The 19077-nt window shown below is 41.4% G+C and overlaps 1 protein-coding gene across 2 annotated transcripts; it reads right to left on the bottom strand.

The window, feature by feature from the left end:
• Positions 1-4673: 4673 nt before the first annotated feature.
• On the bottom strand, positions 4674-16222 carry MTPAP (mitochondrial poly(A) polymerase). Of its 2 annotated transcripts, none has more exons than XM_064636479.1 (9): positions 16073-16222; positions 13647-13819; positions 12859-13092; positions 12305-12529; positions 9875-10086; positions 8166-8392; positions 6911-7003; positions 6743-6816; positions 4674-5527 (listed from the first exon to the last, which is right to left on the bottom strand). In XM_064636479.1, exons 1-9 carry the CDS (start codon positions 16191-16193, stop codon positions 5189-5191), a joined length of 1698 nt encoding a protein of 565 aa, XP_064492549.1. In that variant the 5' UTR covers positions 16194-16222; the 3' UTR covers positions 4674-5188. The 2 variants fall into 2 exon arrangements, with proteins under 2 accessions (XP_064492549.1, XP_064492542.1); XM_064636472.1 differs by lacking the exon at positions 16073-16222 and adding an exon at positions 14885-15023.
• Between the last annotated feature and the right edge of the window lie 2855 nt (positions 16223-19077).

Genomic DNA, 19077 nt, shown 5'->3' with positions numbered 1-19077 from the left:
GTCTGCAAAAGCAGTGGATCAAGACTTTCAACTAAGAGGATTTATGGAGAAGGAGATTTTATCTCCAGGCACAGGTTAGCCTCGTATAAATCCTAACCCTTGTTTTAAACAAACTGACCCCAAATTACCCGTGACGTTCAGAAGAATTTTGTACTAGAAGAAAACCTTGGTGGTAATTTTGTGATAAGCAAGGCAAGGCATTTGGAAGAGAGAGCTTTCCAATGAACAAGATGATTTAACTTTTAAAAACTTCTTAATTGTTGATTCATCATATTTTCAAAGCAGCCCAGGCTGGAAATCCTAAACTTGCTGTAGCTGAACTTGGCATGGACCTTTAACTAGTTTGTTGGCATAATCATTCCAATAAAGGCTGTTTGTCTACCTTTCCTTTTCCCAAAGGGACAAAATTTTAAGAAAAAACATAGCCTGTCCTGCTAGAGAGCCTAAAAGAAATTAAACTTAGAAACAAATCTGCAAGACCATTCTGTTCTAAGAACACAATTCCTCAATAACCACAGACCCAGCGTGAGCACAGAGCACAGTGAGGCTGCAGCTGAGAGCCTGACTGCTCTAGATCCAGAGGTGACACAGCACCAGAAATGTGCCAAATCCAAGCGGACAAGCTCTGCCAAGCAGCAGCATCCTGTACCACAGTAGTGCAGTTGTGGAAGCAATGAGGTCCTGTAGATGCAGCACCGTGCTCTAAGATGATTCCACACCTGCACCAGTATCTCTACGTGGTGTTATGTGCTTTTCTGCAGCTGCACCAGCACAGCTGAGGCTACCTTGGATGTTTCCATCATGCTCCACTACAGCAGCACAAATGTATTTTCTGGGGCTTTTCTGCCAGTACAATATACCAGTCTGGTACTCACAGACTCTTATTTTCCTGCAGAGTCTTTTAGAAATTAATTTTTAGTCAGGATTTGAATGTCATGAGGACTTTGTAACCTGGATTTGCGCAGTGGCCATATCAAGGCATTCAGCCAGAACAATAAGGGCAGACAATAATAACCTCCACTTACGCCAGCTTGTGGACATGGATTGAGAGAAAAGGATACAGGGTGACAGGAACAAAAGGGACCTCAAGAATAATAAAAAATTATTAACAGGTACCCACCTCAAATGTACAGATACAAATGTGTGGCAGCCTGGGGAACAAGCAAGAGGAACTAGAGCTCCTTGTGGTGTTACTACAGCATTGTTGGAGTAACAGCTACAATGGGAAGGCTCACATGTGATGGGAGCACTGTGATGGATGGATACAAGTTCCTCTGGAAAGACAGGGAAAGAAGGGAAGACTCAGGGGGCTTCCTACACAAAGGAGCAACTTGAATATTTGTAATGGATGGCAACCTGATTGAGAGCATTTGTCAGGATCAGAAAAGAAGCCAGGAAGAGCGACAAGGATATGGCAGTCTGTTACAGCCCAGCCCATCAGGGTGACAGGGAGAGTCGAGCACTGGAACAGGTTGTCTGGAAAGACTGTGCAGTCTCCATCCTTGGAGATTTCAAGGCCTGACTAGATAAAAGTCCTGGTCTAATCTCAGAGCTGATACCACTTAAAAAGGCAGCTGGACTAGGTCCAGAGTTCTCTCCCAGCCTGAATTATACTGTGATTCAAAGTCTAAAGAACAGAAACCCAGACAGGAACTGTACTTTGAAATTGAGGGAGAGGAATAGAAGCCAAGAATAGAGCCAAGAAGTCTGTTTTGGTGACTGTGTCTTCACCACAAGCATGACACAGATATGCTCACCCAGCAGTCAACTGTAGGCCAAGGCTTCAGATTCCCAGGAAGTTACAGAAGAATGATGGAGCAGTGGCAGTTGTAGCAGAACCTATGACTGCAACACTTGTGAGCATCAACGTCTAGGGAAATAAAAATAAAAATCTCTGGCAACAAATGTTAACTTGAAGTTAATGTCTTGAAGTGTATTTTCTCAGGGCATGGAACTTCTGAACGTTTTCAGTTTCCCTAACCACTTAAGAGCCAGGAAATGTGAGACTGCACTAAAAAGTATTCCCAGAAAGGGAAAGGGGCAGAGGGGCAAAAATGTGTTTAATTCACTCATGTTCCTTACACGTGACCTCCCTAACAGCCTCACCATACAATACAGCATATCAGCACCAAGTTTGAGAAGTAACTAAAACTTTCTGCCTCACTCTCAAAGAGACATTGTTTACATGCTTTTGGACCATATGAATGAGCTCTCAAATGCAGACCATAATCATAGTCCTTTCTTGACAAATATCCAACCCTTGTTTTCACTGACAGAACCATATTCGTTTTTTCTAACTATCTTCAAGACTGCAGCCCCTAGGAAATTATATTCACATCATCTCTCTTGATTTGATAAATACACTCCCTCAAATCTTGGTTCTCTTGTCTGGTTCTCTTCCCACAGGTGGTTTCAGTTCCTCTAGTATCACTCAGCTCTTCTCCCAGACAACGCTCATGCTCTAGAGAAGCTCATGGTCGGCCCTCCATCTCCATCTCCATCTCCATCTCCATCTCCATCTCCATCTCCATCTCCATCTCCATCTCCATCTCCATCTCCATCTCCATCTCCATCTATCTCCATCTCCATCTCCATCTCCATCTCCATCTCCATCTCCATCTCCATCTCCATCTCCATCTCCATCTCCATCTCCATCTCCATCTCCATCTCCATCTCCATCTCCATCTCCATCTCCATCTCCAGTCTCCTCTGTGAAAGCTGCCCACTGGGCCTATTGGCATCATCAATGAGAGCTGATCCTCAAAGCCTCAAGGTTTCAGTCAGCAGCCCCCTGGTCTCCAGCCCCCTGGACTTGCAGACATCTGAAAAAATCACCTGTGCATTCCATTGCTACAACACTGCTTTTGGCTTCTTTCACCTCTTTTCAGAAGCTGGCCTGCAGCCATGACAAAGGTTCAGAACCACTCCCAAAAGGGACAGGCAGTCTAAACAGAAAAGTGATGCTGAAAGACACTGCATGTACAGTAATGGTGTTCTGCCCTGCCTTTTAAGGAATACTAAGCAGCTTGAACATCTATAACCATTTCCAAATGAAGCTTGTGCTTCAGTATGCCTCAACCATATAACCAGAATATAAAATGTATTGTTATTTGTCTACAAGTGTCCTGTATCTACATGTCAAAATTCATATAAAATCTTTCCCACCTATGTCAGTGGATGACTGTGAATATAACGCACGTGGGTAGTCACTGCCACAGTTCTGCTGCATGCTCCTCTCCCTGGTAACCCATTTTCTTATTATTGCACCCTTACCCATTTGGTTTATCTAGAAAAAAGGAAACTCACAACTACTTGAGTACTGCCCTAGTCTTCAAAAAGCTCCAAAGTCTGTTGCTGGGTAAACAGCAGAAAATGTACCTCTAGGTCCTGTAAAGACTAAGGCAGCAACAGGCTCCTTACAGCATTGTGCCAAGCTTGTTTAAAAAGGCTTTGGGTTAGCACCAATAAAAAGTTACAATAAACTGCATATCAGCCTTCAAAAAGAAGTTCTGATATCAAGATTTAGAAAGAAAACTAAGTTTCAAATTCAAGGCTTAATCTTGAAGAAGTTAAAATGAGAATCAATTTCAGCAATTGAGATAATGACTACGTGAGTCATTATTCGAGAAAACATTTATTAATCAGAAACAAGATATATTTGAGTATTATTTTAAACTCTGAATAAATTAATATGGAATTGATCTGAAGGTCTAACCCTTTAGTCTGTCAACTGCTGGAAAATACTTTTCCTTGTCCGTTTTTTACCAGTACTTTGGAAGTATGCATTACTGCTTATTACAGTATTTTCAATGAATAATACATGAGAGAAAAGACTTCTGACTATACAATTAGAAGGGAAGTCTACAAAAAATCATATACCACTGCAACATGAAAGAATCTAAAAATATTGAAATTGAAACAGTAATCATGTTGCAGCTGTATGATAATTTGAACAAAGTAATTTCATTTACGGAATTTCTATTAAGAATAAAGACAGCAATCTGTGGAGTTGTCATCATTGCCATTTAGTTATAATCCATGAGTGGCTCTCAAACTGGACAGGTGAAATACAAATGTACTTGTAAAGTCTGATGTTTGCCTGCTTTCCATTTCCCTTTTTGATTTCTTTCCTTCCTTCCTTCCCTCCCCTTTCCCCCTTCTTCTGAAAACACTCCTTTTTGTGGCAGATGGACAGAGGCAGAGCACTCAATGTTTTAAGTCAGTGAAAAGCATTGACTCTGCTGGCCCAACTGATCTGGAAGAGAGACAGTCACCACTCTGCTGAGTATGTGAAAACCAAGGCAAGACTGGGAACAGGACTCCAGCATGATACATGATTTTCTATGGATCTCTGCATGGGACAGATCCCTCTGCAGGAAGGCTTTGGTGTCACTTAGTAGGCAGTAACTTTGAATAGAGTGATAAAGCAAGAAGAGCATACAAGAGCCCCTGCCTGAACCTGAAATACAGGTTTAAAATGAGGCTGAAGGCAAAATGAGAAACATTACACAAATGTGGGCGGGGACCAGTCCTATGGGTACAGAAAACAAAGGAGAGCTGACTAAATAAATTTGAAATCAGGTGGTAAATACAAGAGCAAACCCACTTTTCCAACACAAAACAGTTGCACTACCCTTGGAGAGCAATGCTTTAGGAAACTGCAAACCCTACTATCTAATTCCATTATGTTTATTTTGTCTTGGCACTATCTACATGAATGGAAAACAATAGCAAAAATAGATGCATGCACTTTGGTTTTACTGGCTTTCAGTACATGACTGGATTGGAAGAAATAGTTCCAACACATTCATCTTCTTTCAAACTGTGGTTTCACTGAAAGGTGGCTGTTTCTTGAGCTGTTATTTAGCATATCATTTGTATGTTAGTCAACAGAATTCCCAAAGGCTCTTTCCCATGCTGCTCCTGTCAGTCTGAAGGCTATTTCCAAAATGTACCAGTAAAATTTCCATTTGAATATTCTTCATTCATAAAGCAGATGGAAAAGTGAAGAGCAAGGAGGAGAAAAATGTACAGAAAGGAGACCTATACAAAAAGAATCACAACGAAAAACAGATCATTTGACTCTCCATTCCCCATAACAGAAATATTAAAAGTTATGTTCTTCAGACTGCATGTCACATACAGTTCTTAAAACAGAATATTAGCTACTGTGTTTCTGTGCTGAAAGTCATTTTCCCACTGCTTTTTGTTGGCTGTTTGCATTATTTAACTTTAAAGAGTCCAAGAGGCTTCTGATTGTTTCACTTCCTATTCCTTTCATCCTATTCTTCATCTTGCTGGAATTACTTTTTCCAAACGGTATCAGCAGTGCTGCCAGTCCCCAAGGTTCTTTACTGATTATTCTCTGAGTTTTATCTTCCTTCTGTAAAATCCAGGCACTTTCTCTGGCCATAGCTATGAATTTCTCCAGCTGTGGCTGATTAACATTCTTGCTGATATTAAGGTCTTGTTCAAAGGGATTCCAGATATAAAGAGGAGATGACTCAGGTTTATTTACTTCCTTTCCCTGCAGACAGTGTAAAGAAAAAGCAGAAGTTGCATATATGTACTATAGGCTGAGCAAATAACAAATCACTTGACTTATTACATGAGCATTAAAAGTGTTTTGACTTACTAGAGAACTTTTTGCAAAATACCCAGTCGTTATTAATCAAGTTAATTTTCCTGTCAACCTGACTGTTGAATGATTCCTGTTCTCTGAATCCTCTTAGTGGTGGTTTTCCTTGCCACATTCAGCTTAGATTTCCTTCAAGGCAAAGAACACGCAACTACAGCTTAACCTGTCTTTTTGGCCATTCTCCCATTTGCTTTTCAACAAACCTCAGACTTCACCCATTGCAACCCCCTTCTCCTATCTCTGTGTATGGGCAGCATGAGTGTGTCTGTGTAGCCCAGTTTGATAAACTATTGCAGGCACTTGAACTGTTCAAACCATTCATCCCACAGTACTCAGAGAGCTCACAGAGCTACTGTAACTAAACAAGATTACTGCCTTGGCTGAAATCCCTCCCAGTTCGGTCTGTCTTCTAAGCACAGAGCTATTGAGGTCATGATTTACTTTTGGTCAGTTGGTATTGTACAACACATGTAGTTGACAACTGTGTAGGTTTGCTATTTAAATGCACTTCCATTTCAGTGCTTATCAGTGCTACTTAGCTGACCTGTTTGGTATTCCAGAACCAAACCTCTTCAAGCCTTCTATCACAAGCTCTAGAAGGAACCCACCAGCTACTCCTGGTCCAGGAAGTGTCTATGTACATGTTGTCCCAGGACCAAGAGGACAGACTAGTTAAACACAAAAAAATCAGCAGCACAGACACTTCCCTTAACTAGCTCAGGCTCCAAACTCATGGTTTTGCTTGACTTTTTAAGGCTTAGTGGCAAACAGAAGTTCTCCACCTTAATGAATCAGCTTCTAGGATCAACCTGCAACTGCAAAAAGAGCTCTTGTGCCAGTGACCCACAGCGCCCAAACAGGAAACAGGACACAAATGGGTGTCCACACAGCAACATGGCATTGGAACCCCTACCCTGTCAGCAGCCCAGCAGGAACACATGCAAGTTAGGGTAGTTATATTTTCATATATTTCTATTATACTTGCATGCACACACATATGGATCAATAAATAGAATGACTTAAACATATAAAGCAAGCTGTAGTTTATCAAGTGGCAGATGGTGAGATTCAATTGATAATGATAAGCAATTAAAATTCGTTTACCTTTCGAAGATTTATGGAATTCCTTCTGAAATCAAAGTTTCCAAAATATTCAAAAAACTCACCCAACAATACATCTAAGGGAAAGAAAAGCAAGGGCCATGAGTAACATTAAGGAAAAGTTTATTTTCAATATGCTCATTAAAAAAAAAATGATGGAGATTTACCTACCAAGTGTTTCTGTATTTTTTGTAGGTTTAATCTTCCTTAAATCACTAACAAATGAGCAATCATATCCTCCAATTATATGCTTGTCTTTTGCACCTGAAAAAAATGGGCATATTTTGACACAATAAACAATAAAATGCCATTGTATTTAATGAAATTCAGATAACAGATATGACTGAAATCAATGAATGCTACCATATTACAAAAATTAGGAGTACACAAGTGAACTTTTAGGTTAAAGATTCAACTTAAAGTGGTAAAAGATTTAAAAGAAAAAAGTCTACAGACAGGCAAAGGAAAAGAATCATGAGCAAATGGCACATTTTCAAAAGCCTACAGGAATAAGGTATATGACATCTGCATACAGGGCTGTATTATACACTAAACAGCACAACTCTCTTGGGTTAATACCTACATGAGAGTTGCAAAAAAATCAGATCCAGAGCATCCACTGCCTTTTTCTGAAAAACTTCAGAGAATTAGGAATATTGTTGTAAAATCTCAGATGTGGTATTTTATGTATAAAAATTCTACAGAATTCTGATGCAAATGTTTAAAATTATTTTAAAGCAACTGAACACAGACCTTTTTCTCCACTGAAAGCACTCAAAGCTTCCAAGGAAGCATGTCAATAAGCAGAAGGCATGAATGAAGAATTAAGAACTTGAGGTGTCATTCTCTGTGCTTTCATAAGATTCTGTGAAGATAATCAACCCTGAAAGCTGTGTATGAAACAGCCAGAACAGCTGGTTTGCAAAGATACCAGAATTATTTGCAGATGGCCTGAACAATCTCAAGGATATTACAAATTGTGAGAAGAAGATACAGCCTTTCTTTTAAACATTTTTTATCTATAAAACAATATACATCATATCAATCTGCACAAAATCCTTAACTTCAGAGACATTTGAGACCCTACAAGTCTTCTAAAAAATAAAATACAAAATAAACAAAAAATTCAGCACAGGAGCACTGAATAAATAAATTACTTTTAATTATCTGAGGCACAGAGTAAGTCTAACCCTTCTATGTAGAATTTACTATTGTACTGAAAATGGATTTATTTTGCATTTAAGAATGCATTATTTTCACAAAAAATACAAGTAAAACTTGTGTATTCCCCCAAACTTAAGGCGCACATAATATCCATTAGTATTTGAGAGCATAAAGAGATGGCTTGGGTTTATTTATCACTTTAGAGAAAACAAAGATGAAATAAACAATAAAGTGCAATAAACAGAGAAAGAGCTGTCCTTACCTGCCAGTTCTTTAAGTTGGTCTAGTGTTGGAATGATAGGTGGTGATCTCTTTTGCAGAAAAAACATGACCATCATGGTCAGAGAGAAGTTGGTAATCCAGGTACCAGGAGCACTGTTTGTAAGTCCGTGAACACGGGCCCAACACCGTATAGTGAACACCAGCGCTCGCACACGGGAATCCAGACAGCCATAGATATACAGGAGTTCTGAACTTCTGATAGCAATGCTGAAGAAGAAATGAAAAATAAAAGACATGTAAATGACCAGAGAATTGTGACGTATCAGATGCAATGTTCACTGTTAATTAAAAGAAGGCATCCATTAAAAAAAAAAAAAAAAAGTAACATTTATGCATTTTAGAAAATAGAAAAAGAATTATAGAATTGTAGAACGGTTTGGGCTGGAATACTTGAAATTGTCCAGGATGAAATACATGTACTTTTCCACAGTAAGAAAACTGTGGTTTTGGGTAAATAATAATACTGCATTTGCACTTTCCCATTTCCTCGTTCCGCATCACAGTAGAAGAAAAAACCAAAAACAAAACACCACCATCAAGTACTCAGGAGTCAAGCTACGAAAAATCGAGGTGAAAAAACATAATTTAGCCACAACTGCCTTCAAGGTATATTAGATAATATCTCTATCCTACTATATAATAAAATACTTCTTTTACAACTGTCATCTAAAGAGTAATAAAATGCTGCACTGAGAAATACACTAAGTGCAGAGACACAATGAATCTGCAAACCAATTCAATTTTGTAATTTTCAAATGATGACTTGTTTTCTTCTGCAGGATCAAACCTGCAGGTTTTCAGATGGGTCAGGTTTTGATCTGCTTCATCACATTGTTATACAAACATTCTTGTAGTGTACAAATGGGAGGGCAAGAAAAAGTAGAAAAAAAATGGAAGCACAGTGTTAGAGTAAAACTTATTTTGGTTCAGTTTTAGCCTGAAGTGCTCATTGAACTATGGTTGCAGATTTTACCCCAAAACTTGCGCTGAATTCTTCTAAAAATTCAGCATGGCCTTTTGGAGATGTTTGCTAGGTCAAAATTTTGTAACACCTGGACTTCTGAAATTTCAACCGTGAGGTGCCTTATGGTGTCCACAGAGGTTTGTTATTGCTCCAAGCGACGAGAAGACAAGACTTTGGCGCAGTCCCAACCAGCCAAACCATCCAGCAGTGAATTACAAGGATGCTTGCACAGAACTGCATCCCAACTTTCACTGTGGCTGCATATAGAAAAGTAATTTTATTGCAAGACATTTGTTCAATCTTGCCTTAATAACCTCTGCACATTCTGAAACAGAATTTTGGGTAATTCAGGACAGTTTCCGCGCTTTGCTGTCACCGAACGGGCGCGGAGGGAGCGGAGCCGTGAGGGGCATTTCCAGGCAGCCCGCGCCCCCTGGCGGCACCGCAGGAAGACCACAGACTCCCTTTCCAGGGATCTTCCCAGAAAACAGGTGAATGCAGGCCCTTAGGAAGAAGGAAAGGGCCTATTTCCTACGCTAGAGAAAGATAACCACAGCAAAACCTGAGCTCTAGGAGTTAAAAAATACCCTTTTTACTTTCAGAGCCAACATTCACATTTGTTAAGAACACAGAAAGGAGCAGACTCAAACAGTTGTCGTTACAGGTTTTCAGAACATTTTAGGTACTTTGGAATTCTTTCTAAACTTTTTGAAATCAGGTCTCACCTGTTGCTCACTGACAGATCACACTGGAATCCTGTCGGTTGATGGGAAAATTTCACCAGAGGGCAGCGAGCGTTGAGTATCTTCTGTACACTCACACATCCAGGACCAAAATTATCAAGGCAATCACCAATCACAGAAAGAATCCTCTGAGTCGCTAATCTTTCAGATGGTAATCTTTTCATCTGAAACTCCATTTCAAAGGGACCTTTTTTCTAACACAGAATTTTAAAAGCAATCTGTTAACTCAAGAACAAAAGAGACATTTAAAAATACTTCTGAAAGACTACAACAATTTACAAAGGAGCTTGTACAACTAGAGACTGAAAGACAAGAATTATTCAAAGCAAAATCCACAGAACTTAAAATAGGTAAAAACATATTGCTCTCTCTTTTATATTCTTTTTCAGTGATTGAATTCTTCCAGGCTAATAGTGATGAACTTACTGTAAAGTTACTTGTTCAAATGAAGGTATAATACTACTATGTATCACTAGTGGCTAAAACAAGTAATTCTGGAATTCCCAATAGAGCATATATGCTCCAACTGCAAAAGAGGAGCATACAATTAAAGAGGGGTAGAACATAACCAAACTACCATTAATTTCAAGCCACCAGTGATTCCATTTCAAATCCTCGGAGAACACCGAGCTGTTAGTGAATCAACCAGCAATGCAAACGAAAACGTCTTTTTCATTAAAAATGTAAAAAAATTTAGCATGCAAATTACTTAATCCTTCAAAATTAAGATAAGCCTCTGTAAGACTTGAAATAATCACTTCTCATCATATAGTTTTCCTGACAAAAATATTGTGAAGATATATTCTAACAACATCAGAAATTAATTGTCCTGTAGGTCTTTGTAGTTTGATTTGTTATATTTGTAGTTTTTACCTCAATAAAATAACTTCATACTTATGAAATGTCTGTTCTCTTCATAGTCTCTCTGTGTTTTTAAGCCTCAGATAATTTTGTTTGCTAATCCAATACTTGACACTGACTTATCCTTCCCCTTGGGACATGTCATGGGTGAATGCATAGTATGCAAACAGCATTACAGAGACCTAACTCATCAGCTGAGACACAGAGGTTATTTTTCTTGTCACCAGATTGGTGCAGAGAAAACGTGCACTCACAGTTGGGTGAAACAATTCAGAAGTTATGGACCTTGCAGCCTTTCCAACAAACTCACTTTAGGTGCTGAATTTCTGAGTGGCTCTGGCAATCACCAAGGTGACCGTTCCTGCTCTCCTCCTGCCAACAGCTCTCCAGTCAGCACGTGTGCTGGAACATGTGAGGACAGAGGTCCCGAATCCCCTCTGGCTGTGTAGCTGCATGCTACAGTAGGACTGGCTCAAAGTGAAAGGAGCCTGTAAACTATTCAGCATTGAGGTAGGTAACAGAAAGAAAAAGATAGTAACTTGGCCAATCACTTTGCTTACTGTTGGTCTTGTAACCCTCAGCTTCCTGAGGCAGTGGTGCAAATTCCATACTTTGGTCAACAAATTCAAGTGACTGTATTTCAACTTCAAGCCTCTGCACTTGCTTAGTAATCCCTGCTTGTCTTGATGCTTACTGTTGTATTATCAATGAGGCATTCAAGTAATTAGTAAGTATCTTACAGAAAGTCTGACAACTGAAAGTATCTGATTATTGATCTGACTCAGTTCCTGTTTGGTCCTGGGCCCCAAAACATCTACAATTCACATATTCCAGCTTATCCTCAAGCTCCTCCACAGTGAAAATCAGACGCTGTTAACATGGTAATTTTCTCAGGACAGACAACAAAAATATGAACATTTGCGTCACCTGTAACTACTCACCAGCACTATCCCAGGTTCTAAGCCTTCACACCTTCACACACTCTTATTGTGCGTGTGTACATATATATATACACACACATATATATACGCACCTCAGTACACAATCCAGTAACTTTCCTGGAGCATAAAGTCAGCTCTTTCAGCTAAGGAAAAGAACCTGACAACCCTCTCAAAATGCACATGCTCACACATACACAAACTTACTGTGCTTTAGAACATGGAGGACCTTAAAAATCAAAGCCAAGCTTTAACAGAGCATGGATATGAGACCCAGCAGCTCCAGAGAAAAAAATGCAATAGTAGAATGAGAAGGTCTGACTCTGCTGAATCAATTTTGGAGGATGAGGGGTTTTTTTCATAGTGAAATTCACCCTAACAGTACAAAGTTTATATAAACACCAAATCATTTTCTTCCTATTGCAAGAAAGATCTCTTTCATGTCACATCCAGCTTTTGAAAGTCTTCAAGTCCAAACATTCAAATTAACTTGTTCACAATCTATAGTATGAACTCATGTAAAACCTGAATATAAATAAACTGATTCCTGCGTGTGAATGAGCTGCTCTGTTGAAGAAATCCAATAAACTGAAGATGCACAGCATCATCTTACCATTTTTGTAGGACTCTTTTGTGTATCATGGAAGTCCAGAAACATGTCCACATCGCATCCCAGTTTGCCAAAGGTGTTGACTGAAGAGCCAAATGGCTTTACTGTGCTGTCTGGAAAATATGCCCGTGCAAAATCCCGAACCAAAGAACAGGCCAGAAATCGGAGCCTGATATTTTCTTCTGTAAGCTGATACTCATTCAGTAGAATGTACATCTGACTGCTTATCTAGTTCAAAAAATAAAAACTGTAAACATACAATAAGTGGTCTTCTATCTATTAACATATATTTTCATCCACTTAATATCACTGCAATTAGAAGATTATTTTTTAAACTTTCAAAGAGGTTTCTTTCATATGGAAAAATTATGTTCACAATTAAAAAGACTAATGTAATTGATTTGTTTCAATGTAGGAGAAACAGATAAAATTCTAATACGGGTTACTTTTTCTTTTACTAGAAATAAATTCCTTTTTAAGTTTCACATGACCACTTGAAAATCTGAAATGAAGGTGGTTCATTTTTAATTGAGAGAGATCTAGAAACCTCTACTTACATTGTCTGCAAGACAAAGCTTTTGAATAAGGCCTGTCACTGGAATGTGACACTGAGGAGAGAGGTGAAGTGGTGTCTCTTCAGCAGGTTGACTCACTGGGTTTTTCAGCGTGAAAGTAAAAAGTCTTGATTTAAATGGGACAACATGATGCTCTGCAGCATTTGGGATTCCAACAGCATCCTGCAACGAGGCTATACTGCTCTTTTCTGAAAACTCTACTAAAGCATTGATGCCCTAAAACATTAAGAATGCAAATACAGGGTTAGATAAATGCATACAAGCCTTGAACTCATTGTACTGATATTATTCAGATGTTCCTGGGAATACTGAGACAGTTTAATATGCCAGCCCTGAAACTGAATACAAGGTTCTGTATCTCAACATGTTTTAGACACTTCTACAAGAGGTTAAAAATATTTATGATGTGCCATTGTTGGCAGTAAACACTAAACATAAATTTTCTGAAATCTACTTATCTTCACAACTGAAATGCTCAAAACACATAAAAAATAGTTATCTCTATTGTTTGAACAAAGAACAGTGCAACATCAAAGTTTCAAAGATTTACTGCAAAACGGGTTGCTGGCTACCCCTCAGAGGTGTTGCTTAGATGACTTCTGAATAAAAATCTGCTGCTGAGCAACTTGTAAACATTAGCACAGATAAAAACTGATTTAATATACTAATTATATATAATTTGCATAACTTGCATGTATGAGAACATAACCAAATGCTGGTATTTCTTTTTATCTGAGCCTAGATTTTAGTTCACATTGTTAATTACTTACACGATTTTCAAAGAAGAAGTGACTTCTAACGTTTCCATGACTGGATAAATACTGCAATAACTTTTTTTCATTAAGTTTTGATGGGCATTTAATTAAAACAGTCCGTTCAGCTTGATCCAGTCGTTCTGTTTGGACCTCAGTGAATGTCTTCTTTCTGGTATTGACTTCAGCATCTGTAAGAAGAAATGAGCATCAGGGTTCTTCTACATAAACAGAAAAATGTAAAACTGATTTTTAGTACACTTAATCTCTTCCTCTGCATTGAACAACTGAATAAATGTTTGTCCTGGTTCTCCAAGATGGCGCAAAAGAGAAAACCATGAAGAAATAATAAAAGACTGAAATGTAAGTGTGCTTGTGTAACAAATGCATAGATTTGTAATAATAAGGAGTAGGAAATGTAGGAAGAAAGCAATACTGACTTCCCTTGATGCCACGGGAAGCTTGATGATACAAGGAGTCTTTGTTCTTTAATTTGCTGTTCACCACCAAAAAACTTAGCACACACATAAGAGCCTGGAACTGTCAGCTAGGCTATGAGGCAGACCTTTGGCAAGCTGCACTAAAAACATAACCTCTCTCTGCTACCACAAAACCAGCACTTTTACCTTCGGAACATTTCAACACTTGATATTTTTACAACTCAGCGCCTTCCTTTACAGTAAACTCCTACTCAAAAATTTCATTTAATAATACACTTTCATCTGCTCCACTACAACAAACCCACAGATCAGTTGTATCTCACCACACTACTGGCAACCTGTACTGTTGCTGACAGCCTACAGAATCCACACGGAATCAAGACATCCTGAACATCCAGAAACATGGAAACTTTTTTCCTCATTGCATACAGGCAAGGGGGCCACGTCCCAAATCAAAATTATAATCACTTCCCTGCATAACTCTCAGACTAATCCATTGACCACATCACATCAGCAGAGTCTGTGAAGCTGCTACCTATTAATACTGACATTCGGACTGGGAAGCTGGGGAGCATTTCCCAGCACTACCTGCCACAGGAAGATTCAACAGAGAGCTCCTTATTCTATGTTTTTGATATTGAGGAACCCATGTGATATAGCTGCTTCATGAAAATCTTAACTATCATGAAATGATACTTGTTAGTATTACTTTTATTTATTTCTTAAAAATCTTTTATTTTGTAAGTCTATTGAGCTCTCATGGAGTCTAGTAAATAGTCACCAAAGTACTTGTTTCAATGGCTTAGTTTTTTATACTATTTTTCATCAGAAGACAAATGAAACACTTTATGAAGATGACACATAGCCTCGTTTCCATAGGAGCAGAGAAGGGTGAAGTAACCAAGATGCAGAAAGCACAAGTCCACTGGATGAGTTGCATGATCAGAAGGTAAAACCAGATCTTCTCACTCTCACAGCTCTCTGCATTAGGCCAGAATGGTTGTGATTCTTGCCTGATTTATTCCCTGTACACACTTAGTTACACTACAGCAAATGTGCTCTGACATTTTCTGCCTCTGTCTTTTGCACAGTCTGAGCATGGCACAAATTCACACATTCACATCCAAATGGTGGTTGTAAGTATTTCAAATGCATGACAGGCAGTCCACTTTGCTTTCTTCCTCTGTTCCACAAAACATTTCCAGTTAGTGCCTGAGTTTCACAGTCGTTTTAAAGATGCATACACCAGCACTGCTGCTAAAAGAAACAGCCCCATCCTCCATACGCTGCTTCTGCATGCTGATGCTAATGCAAGCATTTATACAGTCATGCAGCAAACCAAATGAGACTAATGATCAAAGTTATGCAGCAAAACAAGAATGATTAACTGTAATCTGGAGTTGTTTCTTAATCCACTTTTCTGCACATCTGCAAGTACAAGGATATAAACAGCAAAAGACTTGTTGGCTTTGAGAAGCTGTGATAATACTGCCTCATCGTCTCCTCTCCTCAAGAAACGCTTGCTACCTCACGTTTTCAAGCTGTAAAACGTGAATACGAGCACAGGCCTCAGGCTCACACCCACATGAACTGCTACAACACAGCAGCGATGGACACTCCTCACCAGCTCTTGGCTTGCACCAAAGACACCACATCAGTCACGCCTTTCCTATGCCTTTCAGAGGGGGTCTCCCAGGACAACCTCTGTCACCTGATTTACCCCTAGCTGAGGTAAATAAACCGAGCCCCGGGAACTGACAGCGGACTCTGCCCCTCGGGCTGCACCCGGGAAGGCACAGCTCGGCCGGTCTGCCCGGGCCCTGAGAGCTCCTCCCGCCCGGGACACCGGCACTGCCCCGGCGCCTCTCTAGGGGCCGAGCGGGACAGGCGGGACAGGCGGGACATGCGGGACAGGCGGCCGCTCCCGTCCCCACGCGCCCCGGCAGCGCCCGCCATGCTGCCCGACCCCGCACGGCCCCGAGGTCCGCGGCAGCCCCTCCGTACCTTCGGCCGGCTCCTCGGCAGCGGGCTGGGCGGCGGCGGCGCCGGAGGGGCCGAGCCGGGCGTGCCCGCGGCCGCCGGGCCCGGGGAGGCGCAGGCGTCGCCGCAGCAGCCACAGCGCCATGGCCCGCACGGCCGCGCCGCTCTGCGCAGGCGCCGCTTTCCACGGCGGCCGCCGAAGCTCATCCCGGTTCCGTCGGGCGCGGAGCGGCCCCGCGGCGCCGGCGGTGGGAAGGGATCGTGCTGTGGCTGGTGCTGCTGCTGCCCGAGGCGTGCAGAGCTCTGGCGGCAGGGAGCAGACCTACGCAGCCAGCCCCAGGGTGCGGACAGCTGCCTGCTGCACGCAGAGGGAACAAACTGAGCTGTCGGCAGTGTGACCTGGCAGCCAGAAGGGCCAACCTTGTCCTGGGGGGCATCGACAGCCGGTCCAGGTGGGGGATTGTCCCGCTTTGCTCTGCACTGGTGCGGCCTCACCAATGTGAGTGTTGTGTGCAGTTTTGGGCACCACAGTATAAAAAAGACATTAAGCTATTAGAGAACGTCCTAAGGAGGGTAACAAGGACGGTGAAGGGCCTGGAGATGAAGCCGTATGAGGAGCAGCTGAGGGCACTTGGTCTGTTCAGCTGAAGAGACTGAGGGGAGACCTCACTGCAGTTACAGCTTCCTCGTGAGGGGTGAAGAGGGGCAGACACTGATCTCTTCTCTGTGGTGACCGCTGACAGAACCTGAGGGAGTGGCATGAACTTGTGTCAGGAGAGAATTAAGGTTGGATATTAGGAAAATGTTCTCCACCCAGAGGGTGGTTTGGCACTGGAACAGGCTCCCTGGGAAAGGGGTCACAGCACCAAGCCTGACAGAGTTGAAGAAGTGTTTGGACAATGTTCTCAGGCTCATGGTGTGATTCTTGGGGCTGTCCTGTGCAGGGCCAGGAGATGGACTTCCAGGCCTGAGGTGTGGGCTGTGGGCAGCTGCCTGACCTGTGTGAGGAAGCACTCACAGCCCAGGCCAGGGCCAGCTTTGACCCTTTGCATGAGCCCCACCAGCCAAGGGCAGGAGAGTGAGCATGGAGGTGAACCCAAAGGGTCGTATGGCCAAGGTGATGGAGACCTAATGTAGGTTTTGGCAGACTGGCTACTTGAAAAGGGGATGTAAACCATTTGGTCTGTACCAGGAATAGTGTGGCCAGCAGAACTAGGGAAGTGATTCTCCATCAGTACTTGGCACTGGTGAGGCCACACCTCAAGTACTGTGTCCAGTTCTGGGTCCCTCAGTTCAGGAAGGACATTCAGATGTTGGAGTGAGTCTAGAGAAGGGCAACAAAGCTGGGGAAGGGTATAGAGCCCAAATCCATTGAGGAGTGGCTGAGGGAGCTGGGGGTATTTAACCTAAAGAGGAGGCTCAGGGGTGACCTTATCACACTCTACAACCACCTGAAAGGAGGTTGGAGCCAGGTGGAGGTCAGCCTTTTCTCCCAGGCAACTAGCAACAGGATGACAGGAGCCAGAGGAGGTTTAGATTGGACATTAGGAGGAATTTATTCACAGAAGGGGTGATTAGACATTGGAACAGGCTACCCAGAGAGGGAATGGAGTCACTGTCCCTGGAGGTGTTTAAGGAAAGACTGGACGTGGCACTCAGTGTTGTCATAGGTTGGTCTTGATGATCTCAGAGGTCTTTTCCAACTTAATTGATTCTGTGATTCTGTTTGTCTAGTCCCATGCCAGGACATGTTCTGTGGGATCAAAAATGCAGTGGTTGGGGCAGAGAGCTGCAGGGTGCCCAGCAAGTAGTTATTGGCCTGCAGCATGGTTCCCCTGGTATGGACTGAAGAAAAAGTCATTTTCTTTAGTATTTAAAAACAGGCATTTATATAAAACATGTGGGCGCATCTGTAGTGTATGTTAGGGACCGTGTGGCTACTTTGTGTGTTAGTAGGTCTTCACTGCAGAGCTCTATATACTCTTGGTAGCTTCCTAGTAAGTCAAGGTCTGTAAATAATTGCTGTGCTCTAATGATGTTGGGTTTGTATCCCAGGATGATCATTAAGACAGAGTAGATTGACCTAAAATACAGCCATTCAATTTATATCCTACATATGCATACCATGGAGCAGAAACTTGTGTTTCCTCCCTCTCTCTCTCTGGCGAGTTTCCTCTGGAATCCTATGACTTGTCCTGCCTAAATTCATTGATGTGGAAAGAGAAACTCCTCCTCTTTCCCTCTTTGAAGTTGGTCTAAAAAAAGAAAATGGTTTCATTAAAATTAATTGTAGGTTTGAGGAAACTAATAGCACAAGCAAGTTCCTGAAAGAGGATACCTCAAGTACCCTAGCGTGAGAGGTGCTGCACGTTAAGGATGTGTTACTCAGCGTCCTTAACCTCCCACTTTCAAGGTGCTGCCAATTCCGCCCTTTCCTTGGCCTGGCCTCTCCTATAGCTTAACTTCTTCCTCAGCTCCCTTAATTTTCTTCCTCTCTTTTGTCTTTCTTTAATAATCTTCAGCTTTCTTAACCTTTTTCTCACAGACATTTTTTAGCAGATGCACTGAGTTGAACAACAAACAACGCACATATTTTTTTGTGGAGGCTTGCCAATGTATTTATTATCTGTATAGTCTGGAGAAGACACTGTGTGTGAGCAAAGGTTAACCTTGCTAGCAGTGTTCCACATACATAATTATGATGCTAAGGAAAAGGAAGTCCTGTAGTGAGTCCAAGTCCCTGCACATTTCAGAATGTCATTTGTGACATACTTTGGACCATTTTGAACAACATAGGAGAGGTAGCAAACATAAAACCTTTAAACAAGGGAGTCAGTGTGTCTGGATCATATCAACAGAAAAGGATTTGTATGAACTAGTAAACACTGAAGCCTAAGGTGAATGTTTGTCCTGAAACTTTATAATGAAAGTTTTGCCACTGACTTCAGTAAGCAGATAGTCATTACACTGCAGATAATAAACAGAAAATGCATCTTGTCTCTTGACACCTTGAGACAAGTTCAACTCAT

This window comes from Pseudopipra pipra, chromosome 1, assembly GCF_036250125.1.
Source record: "Pseudopipra pipra isolate bDixPip1 chromosome 1, bDixPip1.hap1, whole genome shotgun sequence".
Taxonomy (NCBI): Eukaryota; Metazoa; Chordata; class Aves; order Passeriformes; family Pipridae; genus Pseudopipra; species Pseudopipra pipra.
The sequence above is the reverse complement of the archived record's forward strand: the minus strand, read 5'-3'. Positions and strand labels throughout refer to the sequence as shown.

What these genes read in the sequence shown, in the direction of transcription:
- MTPAP (XM_064636472.1), bottom strand. Translation starts at nt 15,008, where the DNA reads ATGCAACTCATCCAGTGGACTTGTGCTTTCTGCATCTTGGTTACTTCA. An exon ending in CCAACTTAAAGAACTGGCAG is followed by an intron (nt 7,004 to 8,165) that starts GTAAGGACAGCT and finishes CATTTTTTTCAG; the next exon opens with GTGCAAAAGACAAGCATATA. An exon ending in AAAAAATACAGAAACACTTG is followed by an intron (nt 6,817 to 6,910) that starts GTAGGTAAATCT and finishes TCTTTCCCTTAG; the next exon opens with ATGTATTGTTGGGTGAGTTT.